General features: G+C 34.8%; 1 protein-coding gene across 1 annotated transcript; it reads left to right on the top strand.

Annotated features, from left to right (window-relative positions):
• The first annotated feature begins 234 nt into the window (after positions 1–234).
• LOC115443769 (ubiquitin-protein ligase E3C) lies at positions 235–11,864 on the top strand. The gene is given in 23 exon segments (XM_030169326.2): positions 235–375; positions 484–611; positions 984–1,082; positions 1,085–1,189; positions 2,435–2,554; positions 2,752–2,878; positions 3,192–3,345; positions 3,527–3,747; positions 3,935–4,163; positions 4,466–4,618; positions 4,902–5,176; positions 5,395–5,606; positions 5,711–5,909; positions 6,170–6,284; positions 6,352–6,470; positions 6,587–6,698; positions 6,773–6,905; positions 7,220–7,432; positions 7,718–7,812; positions 8,227–8,387; positions 9,145–9,275; positions 10,196–10,364; positions 10,847–11,864. Coding segments are annotated over 21 exon segments (3,267 nt in total). The 5' UTR covers positions 235–375; positions 484–485; the 3' UTR covers position 10,364; positions 10,847–11,864.
• Positions 11,865–18,353: the final 6,489 nt, after the last annotated feature.

The following is an 18,353-nucleotide window of genomic DNA, read 5'->3' as shown; positions in this document are numbered from 1 at the left end:
TCAGGAAAAGCTTATAAGGCGCGCAAATTTATAAAAGGCCCAGCCGCATTAAACCCCGCAGTATTGTAATGCTCTATGATTGGATCGTTAAAGACTGCTTACCGATTGCTCATCACTGATCAACTTGAAATTCAATCAACTATTTTCCTGTTTTCCTGTATGGCTTCGCAGTATGAATAATCTTATCTAATTAAATTCAGCACTATATAGTCTATGGAGTTTAATTATATCCTGTGCTATGCATGAAAGAACAAAATTCAGAAAGTATGGAACGTCAAAAACAGTGAATTTTTGTTCAGTAATTCGACGTCGAGTGATTTTGTGATCATTTAGTTTATTTATATCTTGAATATGTGTTTATATTATTGATAATAGGTCCGTCCCACTGAGTAGTTATACAACAAATTCAAAAAACTCCTTTCAGCTGATTATTGTTTACAAAAGTCATATATTCTGGAAACGTTGTGTTATTATTGTTTGCAGCGATGTATTCATTTGAGGGAGACTTTAGGCGTAAGCCACAACAGAACCTGGCTGGAGCGAGTGCTCAACGCAAAACGGACAGGGATTCTCTCATCCAACAATTGCAATCGCAGAGACAGAAGAGAGAGGTTACTTTTTAATTTACATTATATTCACTATCTTTTGTTGCATATTTGCTAAAAAAGCAAGAAATATCTTATTCTACAAAATATGTAACGTGACTAACATCATCACAACGTCAGACGCAGTCCAGCTGTTGTGAAATTGATAGATTTACTAAAGTAGCATATCATTGACAAAATGTCTCCAATTTGTAAAGTGTTTATGATATGTAAGCGTTCTAGTATAAAGAGTTACGAATAAAATTGTTGCAGATTAACAGTTTTCAGTTTAAAATAAATTAAATGAATATTCAATTTTAACTCATGAATAACAACACAAAATTCAAATGTCATTGTTTCATTTAACAACTTAATATGAACAATTTACATATATTCTAGGAGCACCGGAAAAGGTTAAACAGTACAATAAAAATCCAAGCATATGTAAGAAGTTACCTAACTAGAAAACATTGCAAGCAAACAGAAAGAGACTTGTTCCCGACAGTTTATATCAAAATGTTAGTGAAGACAGTCAGCATGTGATCTCAAAGCTGGTGGCTAAATTGTTATTTTTTTATGATGCCCAAAAAGATTTACCTAGACTGGTGAGTATATTTTACTCCTTAATAATGTATTTTCTAGACAATATTTTTTTCATATGAAAATAATTATTAACCTATTTGGAAATTAAACAAATATTCATAAAGAAATAAACTTTACTCTAAAAAATAAGAAAAAACTAAACAAAGATAAAAATTTATTGTCTGTTTTATTATGTTCTTTGTATTTGGTGTAACTCACAGGTATAAATATATAAATGCAAAATTGTTTTTTTTCGTAAATTCTTTTAAGTGGACATGTATAACACTACTCAAAAATAAAAAATATCTGGTATAAATAAATACCTAATACCTGTAGGGATTTAATCTTAATATAATGCATACATACTAAAATATAAAGTTTAATATAATATGTTAAATATCCAAGACACAGGTCATTTGAAGATGCAATTATATTGAATACAAAACATCATTTACAAGACTGTTCCTTTGTAGAGCTTTAAAGCGGCATGCATGTGTACTTAAAATTATAATATTCTTTCTTATAGTCATAGCAGATTTACTTCAACAAAAAAATCTGACCTGAATGTTTTAAACAGTGTTTAATTAGTTTATATAAAAATTTGCACATAAAAACCAACAAAAAACCTAGGTTTCTAAAGTACAAAGTACTATATGAATTTCAATGGAAGGAAAAATAAATAAATTTACAATTGGTAGGCAGATGATGTGGGCTGAACAAATTAATCATGATGTGGGAAACTATGTCTGTGTTAAACAATTAACGGGGTTTTTCAATAAGTGTTATCAAGGTGTTAAGTATGCCAATGTATTAGTAAAGAAAATTTCAGCAATATTCCAAAAATTAACCTATTTCTGAGCTCCCAGTAAATTTTTTAATGGAAGTAGAAAACATTGGTTTGACATACATTGGAAATAGTTGACATGGTAAGAGCTATGAATAATAGGCGTGCAACACTTTTCTTGATATCGCGAAACATTTTCTTAGTGACAACAATCACTTATTTTTGTGTAAGAATTAATCTGCTTAGGACTGATTGACTCAGACTTCGCTGTTTTCAACCAAAGTATAAAATAATTAAAGGGAGTGCTTCATTTATGTATTTCTATTAGAACAATTGTAATGAAAAATAATCACATATTAAGATCTCAGATAAATAAAAAAATTAAATCTGCTGAGTAATATAGTGTTGTCATTGTTAAGAGATGAACCTTATCTTCAGCATCATTTATTATGACAAAATGTAAACAAAATTATATAATTTTCAGGTATCTACATCACAGTTACTGTTGAAGCAATGGAAACAAATATTTCAGAATGCCAGTATATGCATCCAAATTAGGAGGTTACTGGCATTGCATTTAAAATTATTGAACGATAATACTGAGGTATGTGTCTTAATCCATTTCAACTACTAAGTTTATGTTTTATCAGTATCTGCTTTATCTTTATATTCATAAAATGGTTAAGTTTTTAAGAAGTCATAATTGATAATTATTGATGACTTTGTTCTCATCTCCTTATATCAAAAATAAAAACTTGTTAAATGTGGGATATAAATATTTACTTTATTTTCAATTTGCAGATCCCCTTAGCAGTGCCTCTAAGAATGTTTGAAGTTTTCACATCTGTATCCTCTGCGGAGGCATCCATGAAATGTGATGAAGCAATTAGATTTGTTACTAATACTTTCTTGTATTTAATTAAACGAGGTAATTATTTGTTATTTGGTTATTGCTTACATATTATTAATAATGAAGATTTTAATTTTACAACCAGTGTAGCCTTATGAATTTTTGTGTTCATGTTTGATTGGAAATTACAAGTTATTTAAATCTTGAATCGGTATTTAAAAACATAAGTGATAATAACAGCTTTCTTTTTTAATTTTTAAACCAGGATTTACATAGAAAATTAAAACAATTACAAAATGCATGTCATTCTTAGCAACAGAACAGTTGGTTATTAATTATGGCTTGGTAATATGGCATTACGATTACTCTATTTAAAACATGTAATTTACAGGCTACTTCAAGGACCTTTGCAATTTGATGTGCCAGAAATCACCACCGCTGTACGGACCCTCGCCAAATCCACCAACACCATTATGTGGCGCTCTTTTAGACCTCATACAAAGGCCATTATATTTAATCACGCATGTGAATATACCACATTATGAGTGAGTTTCTAACCTTCTCAATTAATATGTTCTTGATAAACATACACAACTAGGCAAATGATATTTTAGATTTTATTCTGATTTTTTGCAGAATTGTATTGCTTTAATTAACATGGTATCGGGTTTTGATAAAACCTTAGTATGATTTCAATATTATAAAAACTGTATTGTCAAATTTCAGGGACACAGTTATGACAGGATTTGCATCTGCCTTCCTGTGTAATCCATACCCAGAACCTGTAGAAATGTTTATGCTGCCAGCTCTCGCGCAGAATACTCACAAATTCCCATTCTTGTCACTTTTAAACTGTTTACAAGACGAAAATAAGTTCAATAATAAAATATTAATAAATGACTCATGGTTACTGCATTCCGTTTTGAGCTTGGAACCTCCTGATTTTGGTAAGAGTTATTTGTTATTTATCTTAATCTTAATATTTGAGGATGTTGGTTCAATATTAATTGGGTATTTGATGTTTATATTTTGTTTGTTCCTTTAATTACAAAATCAAATCAATTATGACTTTTTTATGAGATTCAAATTAACTCATATTTTCGTCTATCATTTACACCTATTTATTATTTCTAGTTAACGACCTACGCAACATGTATAATACGAAATTGGTAAACAATCCTGCACTGTTAGAATACTTAAAAATAATAGCCAAATTAACAGTGAATGTTTGTAACAAACAAATCACATATGAATTTGAAGACAGTCTGTATAGCCAAGAAACTGCAGCCGATAAGGACGATGACAGTGATAGTGAAACGGAACCGAATCCCACATCTGTTCGGGAGCAGACCTTGCTTACACGGTACTTTAATTTATTTTTTTATATATCAGAAATACTGCAAAATTAAAGCTTGTAGGTCTCTTACATGATAAAATCTGTCTAAGTATGTACCACCATATTGTCTGTTTGTGCCGCAAAACGAAATTGTAAACATTGTGAAAAGGATATGAGGTTATAATGCACAGTTATAATCATTAAAACATACTTGGATATAATTATAACATAATTTGTCTTGATCTTCATTTTCGTCCTTCCTATGAGACCATGCAATTTGCAATTTATTTTCATATTATGAATAACAAAAGCATTTCATCTCATTTCAGATGTATTGAGTTGTTGAATGAGCCTGATCGTTGTGTGATGGTGACCATATCACAGATAACTGAGACAGACTTGAGTGAAGAGTTTTTGGAATGCATGACGGAAATATGCCACAATTTGTTGCTGAGTCACCGGATGGCGTTACATAAATATAGGTAATAAATAGGTTTTTCTTGTATTTTTATTTGTAAGCCCCCTAAATTTAATAGATTGTCTTAATTAATTTTATTTTTAATGTCACCAATTATAGGGCTATTGAATTTATCAATGTACACCACGTACATAGTATGTTTCATTTTTTTGACAAGTTTGTTTTCCGACCCAATATAGTTTTACAGTGGAGTTATTTAATTACATCTGTAACATAGGACTTAATAAATATAATTTGACAAGTTTATCAAATGCATTCCCTGGTGCATAATGTGTGTGTGCGTGCAGAGTGCTGTACACGCTGGCGTTCAAGCCGCAGTTCGTGCGCGGCGCGTGGCGCTGGCTGTGCGCGCTGTCGCACGTGTCGTCGCTGGGGGGCGCCACGCCGCTGCTGGCGGCGCTGTCGCGGGCGCTGGGCGGCGCAGGCGCAGACGCGGCGACGCTCGGCGTGCACCGCCTGCTCGCGCCGCTCGCCGTCTTCTGCGCGCTCTTCTCGCTGCTCATAGGCACGCTGCATGATACTGAGTTCTGCCGGGACGATGACGACGGGGAGAAAATGTCTCGTGAGTGATCTTATTTATTGTAATTTAATGAAATAGTATAATGATGTTAAATAAAATCAATGTTATTATAAATCGTTGTGTTAGATTTAAATAATTAAAAAAATGTGGTTGTAAAAGCTGAACGAAAGAATAGAGACTCTACAAATGCCGTAACATCATTTCAATAACTGAAATGGATGCGAGCAATTTTATACCTATTCATTTTTGTTTCTTAACAGCGTCGTGCAGCGGAGGACGAGTCCACGCTTTTGATTTCTCAGAGTTGGGTGGCCTGTGTCGGACTCTGCGACAAGTTTGTCTCGGACTAGTAGAACTCGCGTACCCAGAGACGCGGCCCGCAGTCGTGGGACAGTACAAGGACGCCGTTGGTCACACTGACATGGAGCTAGAGGCTAAAAACAGGACACCGGCATGGTCGCATCTGTTTAAGGTATGAGACGTCAAACATATTATTTTTTAACAATTTTAATGAAAATGTTATAAACATTTTCGTTGCATATTAAATGGGGCTGTAAGTATTTTTCGGTGGTGCAGGTGTGCACGGCGCTGCTGCGTGCGCTGTACGTGCGCGACGCGCGGCTGCAGTTCTGCGGCGCGCAGGCGCAGTGGGGCGACGCCACCGCGCCGCACGCCGCGCCCGACGGCGCCGCCGCGCTGCTCGCCGCCGCGCACTCGCGCCACCGCCACCGCCACCGCCACTACCCGCCGCAGCTCTCCGCCGTGCTCTCGCCGGGTAATCACCGTAGCCCTTCCGCAAACACACTGACCTGTTACTTATTACAGAGGTGTAATGCGACTCCAACATATAGTCGTAATGTAAAAGACTGTTGCCATCGGCGCGTGCGCACATGCACGTTAGAACTTTTACAGTATAAAAAGCCCTAACGGCATCATGCAACGTCTACACCACACACATGCTTTTAGTCGTTATCTACCAAGAATACGATAATTATTCGCATTATAATATTTTTGGGTAATTCTTTACTTTGACAGAAGATGGTCCACCGTTAACAATCAAAGAGTTAAGAACCGTCACGATTCTTAGGGAAATACCATTCGTCGTGCCATTTTCGACCCGAGTTTTAATATTCCAAGGATTGTTAGCTAGGTGAGTTTAAAACGGAGTAACTTTATTTAAATTTAATTACTTCAACTCATCATTAAGTATGTTACAGAGAAAAGAACGACCACTGGTATGAAATGACAAATTTCAATGAAGGCCCTTCGATAAATATCAGCGTGCGTCGCACACACTTGTATGAAGACGCGTTTGATAAACTCAGCCCTGATAATGGTAAATTCACAGCTTGTTTATTATTTAATAATAACTAATGATGCTATATGGCAATTCAATTTGACTTTTAAAATGGATAAAAAATGGTTTTTATTTAATTCTACTTATTTTTTAAGAACCTGATATGAAATTGAAACTTCGCGTGCAACTGATTAACCAAGCGGGTCTAGAAGAGGACGGCATCGACGGCGGTGGTCTATTTAGGGAATTTCTATCAGAATTATTGAAGTGAGTTCACATATATTTTTTATCATTTTAATCAGGTTTGTGTTTTTGGATTTTTTATTTACTATCATTTTCAGATCAGCCTTCGATCCAAATAGAGGATTGTTTCGATTAACAAAAGACAACATGCTGTATCCAAACCCTGCTGTACATTTGTTATACGACGATTTTCTGATGCACTATTTTTTCGTTGGAAGAATGTTGGGAAAGGTCAGTATTTTAACATTCGAAAATTCGCAGTCATTATTGTTTTTTTCACTATCGATTTCCTTTTAACTTAGTGTTGTATTTTAGTTGTAAAATTAAATATAGTACATACAGTGTAGTCTAAAGTTAAGATGATCTACTGCTATCTATCTACGCAGTATTTATGCTTACCGTCCAGCAAAGGGACCTGCTAAGTTTTATTTTTCATTATATTTCAAATGGTTGCTATTCATTCGGATATAATAAAGTTTGTAGTAAATCCTTGCACTGTCGAACAATAAGTATCTAATGTTGTAGTTATATTTATATATTTTCAGGCACTATACGACAATCTTCTAGTAGAGCTGCCTCTAGCGGATTTCTTCCTCGCTAAGTTATGTTCGTCCCGGGAGCCTGACGTGCATGCGCTTGCGTCGCTAGATCCGGGGCTGTATCGAGGACTATTGATGTTGAAATCCCACCGACGGCAAGATGTACCGGACTTGGGGCTCGACTTTACTATCTTGAGCGACGACCTTGGCGAACAAAGGGTGAGTTAAGGGTGTAACATATATAATTTATACATGATTAAGTTTTATCGACTATCGATAAATGGCATTATACCACAAAGAAATATCATCCAAATGGTTGAAATCGTTTATTTAATATTGCTTTATATTGAATTGGATTAGTTGTATGTAATGATATGAACATAATTTAAATAAATTTCTTTTAATTAGGTATTCGATTGTCGATACTTATAGTGCTGTACGTTATAAGTTATCGATAATTAATTACTGTCCTCTATTATTGAAATATATTTATATTTATGACAGATAGAGGAGTTAAAACCCGGCGGAACTAACATTCCTGTAACGGCTGAAAATAGGATAGAGTATATTCATCTTGTTGCAGATTACAAATTAAACAGGTAAACCCCCATTTTACATTTTTTATTATGACAGATCATTTTCGTTAGCGTCGGTAACGTATTTAGGCTTGCTTAACTTTGACTAGACATAAATCTCCAGATTGTTTTTGTATCGTCTTTTTTATACTTGCACGGCGAAGTGACCCCAATGTACCTGATGATAAGTGGAGTGGGGTTCAACAAAACGTCGACTGACGAAAGACGATTAGCCTTCGGCAGTCGACACAATTATGTCGGCCTGTCGGAACCGGATATACACAGACTGATCCCAGAACGCGACACACTTACGTGGGCCACTATGGCGGATTTTAACACCTTGTGTACGGTGGTCGCTATCCGGGCGGATAAAAAATATATCCTACCACCAGCAGTTTATCTATTTTATGAGCGTTTATCTATCTTCCATGTTCCTAGGCAAATAAGATCGCAGTGCAACGCGTTCAAGCGCGGCCTTACATCGGTTGTCAATGGCGAGTGGCTGCGGATGTTCTCGTGTCGGGAGCTGCAACTGCTTATATCTGGCGCTGAGGTGCCCATCGACCTGGAAGATCTTAGGCGGCACACATCGTACGCGGGTGAGTCGGAAACCTGGCATATTGATGCTGACAAATATACTTTAACATATTCTATTACTTAGCCGTTATATAAGAACAGTTTTTACTCTACTTTTTGCAAATTTGTATTGTATTTTACGTCTATTTGTTAAGAGTTGTTACACTTTAGTTAATTTTCGAGAAGCGTCTTTACGTATTTGTAGGGTGTCTCAATAAACAAAATATGAAATGCTTGCTGATACGTTAATAGTTTTTGATTACCAAAAAAAGGAAATAGGGTATGTAAAAGTGGTAAGATATTATAAATGTGCAGTCAGAATTTTCGTTTTTATGTCAATGATAAAGCTATGATAAGTGAAAATTTTCATAAATCCTTAATTAAATTATGGACACAACACACAGCTAACAAAGAGTATGTCCATAATACCTCAGATTGATGTTCACCAACGAATACTAAATGTGACAATAGCGAATAGTAAAAACTATCAAGTTCGGATTAAGTTGAGTAATGGACGCTACAAAACCAGAATTATGAATCAATATTTGAGTTTGAATATAAGTTTTGACCAAAAATTTTATGACATCGTTTTTTTCTTTGTTTTTTTTTTCAAATATATTGTTTTCAGTAACGGCAGCAGATAACGTTATTTTCCATTTTTTATAATTAAAAACAAGTTATTTTTCTAACTATGGCTGCGTTACTATACTCCCAGTAAATTGTTACACAAGTATACCTATTACTTAGCCTACATAACTAACATGTATATTCGCTACGCAGGTGGTTTCTCGGACACGCACGCGACGGTGCAGCGCTTCTGGAAGGTGGTGGAGAGCTTCACGGACGACCAGCGGCGGCAACTGTTGAAATTCGTCACCAGCTGCTCCAGACCACCGTTATTAGGTTTTAAGGTAAGTTAACGATTGTTACTGTTTAGTACGGGGCTATAACGTTGACAATTCATTTATCTGTTTGTGTAATATTTTACATTCTGGATAAACATTTGGTCAACCCAATCTTCCTAATTGGCTACTTTTTCACAAATTATTTAGATTTCGTCGGGTTTTCTTTTTTAAAAATCAATCTTACTGAACGGCCGAATTGTGAAGTAAATTCGTCAGCGTCTAATATACGGAATGGATATTAAATCCGGGCTGTAGGGGTTACCTTACCTGGTATAGCTACAAGAAGACTTTCTTAGGAGACTGCCATCATTTTTTAAGACATTAATACACATCACATATACAGCCAGCAAGAAAATTGGGAATTTATGGAAAAAAAAAACTTGTTTGATCCGCTTGGTTACACATACGAATAAAAAACTATTCGAGGTTTGAGTATTTTTAATATCAAAAATTCCAAAAACTTTTACCATACATTTTGTAAGAAGTGCGACCCCAATTCGTTTTTAAACATAACAAAACTTTATATTTAATGTCGCTTAAATTCCAAAAAATAATATAAGCGTTTTTAGGAATTGAAAATACACAAAACAATAGCGAGAATTATTATTATATGAATGTGTTTTACAGGCAGAAATTAACTCCGGAATGTCGATAGTTTGAACGAGGCACTATGATTGCATTTACACTATATATGATAGTCTATGGTAACCTTAACAAAAATAACTGGAATTTTTTAAATGAACAAGATACTTTAGAATTAAACTATATTTCGGATTTTATCGCGTTTTTAATATTTTAGTTTTCTCTCGACGTCTCGAAAACTAAAATATTAAAACCGCGATAAAATCCGAAAAATAGTTTAATTTTAATGTTTAACATTTGCGTAAACATAAGAAATCATTGAACAAGCTACTTTGTTGTTGCAGGACCTGCACCCGCCGTTCTGCGTGCAGTCAGCCGGCGCTTCTGACCGGTTACCTTCGTCCTCCACCTGCATGAACCTGCTGAAGCTGCCCGAGTTCCACACCGAGGAGCAGCTCGCCGAGAAACTGCTCTACGCCATACAGGCCGGCGCAGGATTCGAACTCAGCTAGAGTGAGTACTGTCACTGTAGTGCACTGGTTAGTGATGGGCGGAGTTGCGCTATTTTCGTTCTCATTGATCAATGAGGTGTGTCTTAATTAATACAATGCTATGCCATAAGGAAAAAGGTGTATATAACAAACATATATACAAATGTTGTTAAATATTCGCAATCAATAAAAAGACAATACTAACAAAATGTTTTCCTTCATATAAAAAAATATGTAGAATTGTCCTTTTTCCTTATGTTGGCAGATTATAAGTGTATAGGGTTAAAATAAAACATATTACTTGTTTAATGGTATGAAATGTTACAAACAATTAAAATAAGCTTGTAATAAGTGTTTCATCATATTTTGTCTGTTTTTCACTGATCCTAAACGATAAAGATATCGAAAGAATCTTATATAACCTATCAGCCTCGAAGGAGGCAGGGAATAGTTATACTTTTCTGTAATATAATTAGTAAAATAAATATTTCATTTGGTTTGCAGGTTATACTGTGATGAAAGGAAGGTTTTATGTAGTTCAATATGTGAGTGGATCTACAGTTTTTTTCTAAACTATGATGTTAATTGTATCATGTATCTCATTGTGATAATAGAGTGTTAGATGTTTTAGCATTTTTAATTGTATTTATAGACGAACAATAAAATGTTAAACTTCGCAGATAGCTAATGCGGCTCACTCAAACTGTCTTATACAAATTACTACAGATCTATTAATATTGATGTTGTTAGGATTTCTTAAAATAATGTTTATTTTTATTCGTGACATTTTTGTCTTTGTTCCTCTAACATCAAGATGGATGTAAAAACTTTAATGATTTGAGGAATACGTAGATAGTTTTTAGATTAGTCCAAGCCATTATCATAGATGTCGCCCGGGAAAGTACACAGTTCGAATTTGTGTTGTGTTCATGTTAACCCTGTATTGACATAAAATTATGGATAGTTAAAAAAATTATAATTCAGAGTTTTAATTCTACCGACTGCCTATTTCCTTTCGTACCAGAGGCAGGCGTGTGTGTTTTTACTCCGATTTATTTTATAAACACAAAATGTACTGTAAATATATTTTTACATGGAATTCGAATTGTCAACGTGTAGCATATCGTGGCTCTACTCATACGTTAATTTATTATTCTATCAAAATACATATTTAATCCAAAAAATAAATTGCTCTTTAGATTTATTTAGGTTTAACTGGTTTCTGGCTGAATTGTTAACGCGGTTTAATTGTAATGTAAATAAGAAAAAATTTCGAATTTATATAGATGTTCTATATAATGAGGGAGTGAAAAAGATGTATTATTTTGTACGGAATTCATTGAAAGGGCAGTGCGCGCCCGCGAGCGTGTGCGTGTGCATGTGTGTGTGCGTGTGTGTGCGCATGCGCGGCCGGCACGTGCGCGCGTGCGCGTGCGGGCGGTATGTACAATGGTAATCTAGTTGTGTCAAATTAGGGATTTTATATTTTAGTACCTACTTAATAAAGTTATGAACACAAACATTCTGCGTTTTAATATTGTGCTGTCTTAATTATAATTTACATCGCTATAATAAAGTTTTTACTGCTTTTGTTAATAAGAAAACGGAATCACCAGAAGCTAATTGATACTCATAACTCTCGCTTTTATAACCACATAAAAGTAAATTAAAGGTAGGATAATTAATTTGTTCAACCGATTACTGTAAAAAACAAATCGATTAATATAAAGGCAATAAAGGATCGTTACCAACCAAAACTAACTTATAAGATAATAAATGCGCCGAGTGTATATTCAAGAAACAAATCATAATTGGAGACAAGTGGGTAGTGACGTCACAGGCGCGGGAGTGGTGTGAAGACCATCGAGATAACTAGACAACACGAGGCGACAGGACGCGCTTGCGATCCGACAATGATACCGCCGATAGCCGCGGGCCGCGACCACCGGCCATGATGCTACATCATACACTATACGGAGTATTCTATAGAGATGATAATAATAAGTTTTTATTGCACAACTTAATGTTTTTCGAAAAATCCTTAGAAACAAAACTCTAAATCTCACTATTTACTATTCTTTTGCGCTACAAGTTGCCAATAAGGCGATCGTTGTTAAACAGTAGGTATTCGAAATTTGTTCGAGCAAAAGAGCAATCCATACAAGCTAATACTGAAGTGTTGGTGACCTGTCGTTTTAGGCGATGGACTCAATTCCGATTTTTATCCATTAAAGAAGTATCACGCATCATCTGCTTCATTGAAATTGAGTGATGACTTTTAACTTTACCAGCTCACCATGATAATTAACCCTATATTTCAACACTGGTTATTTATACCTAAGTTTACTAATGATAAATACCAAAGCTCATATTTAACGTTAATTGCCGCATTAGTCCGGGCAAACTGTTTACGTCGATTTTTAAAATAGATTAACACAAGTCTAGAGGATTTACATACAGTGACGGCTTTAGCCGACGTAAGGCTCCGTGCAGGAGCGCAAAAAGTCTCCGATTTAAAAAAAATCGTAGGTGGTTAATAGACTTTGTTGGTTTACTAGTTGGTGGCATAAAATAACCTCAACTAAGGTACCGCAGACCATGGGCGGTTGGCTGTTGGACCTGTAGAGAGAACGTTAAAGCCACCACTATTCATATAGGGGATAGAAAATAACTAGTAGGTAATAATGTCCCGACTCACTATACAAAATTTTTATTCCGTACTATCTTCTGTTCATTTGTAAATAATACCACATATTGTGTCATACAATGTTTTGATATTGGATGTATTGCCTCTCTTAAATTACTCAAATCCTTTATATCAGCTACCTCACGTTACTAACAATGCATTGATTGACGTAGGACAGTTTATTGATGGCAGTAATTTATTCTGCCAAAATATTTAATGCTCCTCTTTAGTCCGATATAAGATTAATGGATGTATAAAACATTCGAAAATGTCTTGTGCCGCCAAAACTAAGTTAATCCTGCATGGAATACGTTCGGCCAGACAATTATTCACGGAGGTCGAATGGACGATACTAATTCAATTAAAGATTTATTGCTACCATCACTTTTATGTCCCACCTCGCGGGGTACAACCGATATCAAAATGTTTAAGATATTCACTTTTATTACTATGTTAATACGTCATTTATAATGTATAGGAATATGGTTTATAGGTTACTAATTCTGTAATTTGTCGGATAGTAATAAAATTATATGTAAAATAATGTAACTATTCAAAGCTTAGCTAAGCTATGATAATTATTAGATTATTTTAGACTTGATGTAATTTCAAGTTACTATTTTGTTTCATAGTGATGTTGAAGTAATCAGCTATTTAGTGACGTGTGAATTTAGATTAAAATTAAAATTAACGGCACATAAACTCTAACTCTAAACCAATCTCGAAACATTGGCTATGTTAAGACATGGTGCCCAGTAATACTGGCTAAAATAAAAACATAAAGAAACGGAGTCAAAAATCTCTATACGCAACGTATTGCTTTATAAAAAGTGAACTGCAGTTCCTCAAAAAATAACAATTTTGTAATGGCATGATGAAATGACAAAAAACAACTATTACCATAGGCGCACTCATAAAAATTCATGCATCCGCAGTGACATTGCCGTGTGCAGCACGAATACAAATCGATAAATTTCCTCAGCGATCCACGAGAATGGGTAATTACTGAGTCATCACCTAAGGCTTTTGTTTTCAACTGTACAACGTTAACGAGGTCCGATAGTCGGCTCATTTACCTCATCCTAAACACGTATAGAATGTTTTATAAATTACACATCTAATAGGTAACCGTGAACTTGCGCGGGCCGTCATCAATAACCAGCATTAATATTGGCTTAGGTGCATTCATCAGTTCGTATATGGTCGACACTCACCGCCATTAGCGTTTTGACAGTTGCAATCAATCAGCACTGATGAATGAGGTTCGCGGGAACGGAGAGCGCGCGCTCCGTGTGCGGTAGCCGCTGCCAAAGCCGACGTACCAGGTACAACGATGCGAAACGTAACTCTTGTCAGAGAATTTTGCTATCTTACTCTCATAACATGGTATTAACTTCGATATCAGTAATGCCAGAGCTGATTATACTTAATATAAGGTTTTGCAAAATTATTATTTAAGAACGTAATCCTGTTTTACTACGACCATATTGTTAATCGGATTATGTTTTTTTATAACAATAACCAGTCAAATATAGGTTATATCCACGGACAAAGTTGTACAGTCAGCCACGAAAGTAGGTGAACAAATGCAAAATTTCAAAACGCTTGTACATATTGACTTCAATCGAAATATTATTTTTTCTTTATTTAAAATAAAATATACTTACCCTTAGATGATTATTTTAGCGAAAAAAAATCAATTGTCCATAACGACACGAAATTTTAAAGGCGAATTGAAATTTGAGTTCGTTCAGCTAGTCTTGAATGTGGCTGACTGTTCCTAAATAGAAGATTGGGCACAGTCATAAAATAAATAAAAAACCTCCATAAAAAAAAATTAATACGAAAAAAATCGCACACAAGGCATTAAATTATCCCAATATCTGTTGCGAGGCAATAGAAATATTAAGCAAATAGGCCGTCGAAGTCCTTTCATACGGAAAATCCTGATGATCCGCTATAAAGGGGGGAAGTTTCCCTAGAATGTACTTCAACACAAAATACAGATAAGAACAGAAAATAAAACAGGACGTGTGTAGCAGCCCTACAATTGGAAGCTGAAAGTTTAACATCCGTCTTTGTCACAAGTTCTTGAGGATGAAGGATGAACCTGACAGTTGGTGTGAGTCATGCCAGCCCACCGCGTTCGTACCAGCCTCGATTTAATACCAATGAAAATATTAAACGACTGCCGTTCATTGCGCACCTACCTAATGTGAATTAAATTACCAACGCCATATATCGACTCATTGTATTGCACACGGCAATCATTAAATATTTAATATTCAATTATTTTTACAATTGTAGCCAATGAACGATTAAGATTTAAAGTAGTTTTTTACTTTTGTCCTGGATTTCTCTCAAATGGCGGCAGCCTTGGCGAATTATGTCAATCCAACCATTAGTAAACCGCGTAAGCTTCGTTACTACATTGTGCAAAATTTACACAACACAATAAACATGGTTGTCTGTATTTAGCATAAAATCAAAATATTAGACTGTCTCGGTGGCGTAGTTGTATTACGGTACGACTTAAGTGCTGAGGTCTCGGGTTTGATTCCTGTTTCGGGCAGTGACATTGGGTTTTCTATTTAGTGTCGGACCAGAGTTTGAAATTTTGGCGATAGGCTCGTCCCTTGGCACATCATGGGATGGAATAAACACGGTGGAAAGTGGGTGCACCTGTAATTGCGCTTTTGCCTACTGGGATAACGGGCGTGAGTTCGTGCGTTAAAGCATTAATTATTCAGTAAATTTGAAAGGGCACTGTAATAGAGCTTTGGAAGACCCTACTTGTATAATAATATTAAGACTGAAACTCCACGTCTTTTGAGATATATTTTCTTACGACTTGTAAGAATGAGTACAGTAATTGCATTTGTGACGTATAACAACAATTACATAGGTAAGTATTATGAAATTATTTACCAATATTTATGAATTAAATAACCAATGTACTCTCAAAATTTTGCCAGAAAATATGTACGTAACAAAGAGGAAAACCGCAGAACATCGCTATTCACACAGCGTACCGTGGTATCGACTTTACATTGTCACCGTGGATGCGTTGTGGATTAACCGAAACGGCTTACAAAGATGGATTGTCGTCATACCGCCTGACGCGCGTGTTTTGCATGCAAGCCGCGACCGCGAGCGTCCCCGCACCGTGTCGTGCGGTTCGCGGCGCGAATTCGGACGCGCCATCAATTCGCAAACCGCGACAATGTAGCAGGCATCAATGTGGAAAGTTTTTTACTGCGTCAATAGAATGGAAGGTATATGCAAATTTTTAGTAAGTCATTGAAAATGCCGTTACTTATAAATTATACGCAAGCTGAAATTCAAATTAACTGAATGTTAAATGTTCACTATGATTGGAGCATTTTGAAAACTGAAGCTGCCAATAGATATCAGTGATTGAAATTGAATCCTCCAAAACGACAAAGCAGCGTAATTTTATAGAATTTCACAGTAGTTTATAATGTGTATACCAATCTATATACAACAAGTAATCGTAAAATAGACTTAACAACAAAAATGCTATAAAAATGAAGTTAATTTTAATCAAACACAAAATATTAGTAGCACAAACCTTATCTGTATCAAATAAATAACAATTTATCAGAACACTTAAGAATAATAAATAGCGAAACATAATCGACTTGGGTCTGGTTAGCTTTATCTAAATTGCTTACTTTATAAAGCTTACGAGAACTATTTAGTCTAGCAATTCTGTATGTTGATTAAAATAAAACCAGATAGAAATGCTCGATTATTTCATTGTATTGAGATTACATCGGTTTAAAAAGGTACGCTCGATCTTTCAATGATTTCAGCGTATTATAATATAATAACTCGGTCCTATTAAGAATGCATGTAACTATACCACCAGGCAAACAACATAGGTAGATCAGATACTTTTTAGTTTTATTTATAAAGGCTAAACCATATTCGACTATCACAATCAAAATGCCCGTCAGTCATACAGTGGTCGTTGTTCAAATAATACAAACAATTGCATTTAAGTGCAGTATTATGATAAGCAACATTGAAATCAACAAAAGTTAAGAGTTAAGGCTTAGAAAGACGCAATCCATCTCACTCAATAAAATAAGAGATGACTTAATGGTGTCGTTAAGTCGCCGTGCACCTGTTGAAATAATAAGTAATATTGTCGTCAAAGCGTTAACAAAACAACAATAAGCTTCGTCGGTGGTCGTATTCATTGTTGGAACCGTTCCATTTCTCGGAAGGTCACTGAACATGGCCTGTGTACCGTAAAATCTTTGCCTAGAAGCTCGTAAACTAAGTCTAAGCCTATAATTATGAGCTCTTCATATTCACACTTTGTAGTTGCAATATACGATGGGAATATGTTTCAGACGATTATTTCCCTTAATATTTTCCAATTATCAACAATCATGTATATTTTGTAAAGGAAGTAAACTTAATAGAAAGATTAAAGCAAAACTAAGTTATTTAATAATGCGTTATTATTTTTCCTCAATGCTCTAAGCCCGAGTACCTGATTTTAATTATTAGTATGTTTTTGTTGCTTAAGCATAGAAAGTATGTCTGATGTATTATAAACTGTCACTCAAAAGATATTAGCATTTAGAATACATTGTGGTCTTGGCAAAGTTCTAGCGAGTGGAAATGTCATTGTTATATTCTCAAAGCTGAGGATAAGACATCAATAAATCATTATAAAGATAGTCCTTTGTCTTACAAAGAGCTGAATATTTTTCTCTGAGTCCCTATTATTCTACCATTAAGAATGACTTAACAACGATGAGACATGAAGGTAAGAATTAAGTGAGCCAATAATCTAATTTGTCTACAAAGCTCTATTTGGTCAGCGTCGTGGGCTATGATCGTAATACAATGGCTAAATCGGCCCATTTCCATTCCAAACTACTTTATCTATTGCGAGTGTAGAGAATGGACACAATAACTATATTCTAATGAAATTACAATGCCGTAATTCACTATCCTGCAATAGACTGTATAGTAGCAAAAAGGAATTTAATGTAGAAATTACAATAGCAACTTATACCATTGTACATTTTAACCGGAGTTTAAAAACTAAATTTACTAATATATAATTCACATTTTTATGTTTAACTCTTTAAATACATCATATATTTAGAATATATTTCGTTGTTTTTAATGTAAATAAAAACATGATAAACTCATGGTATACTTACTATATAATAAATAGCCAACATAACTGTATTATAATCCAGTCAAATACCATATAGCTTGAGTCCACACTAAATACATTTAAAATGAATAACAACACTTTTTAATATTCAAATGAAGAGC

The sequence above is a fragment of the Manduca sexta genome, chromosome 25 (assembly GCF_014839805.1).
Source record: "Manduca sexta isolate Smith_Timp_Sample1 chromosome 25, JHU_Msex_v1.0, whole genome shotgun sequence".
NCBI lineage: Eukaryota > Metazoa > Arthropoda > Insecta > Lepidoptera > Sphingidae > Manduca > Manduca sexta.
Note: the sequence above shows the minus strand (reverse complement) of the source record. Positions and strands in the feature narration are given on the sequence as shown.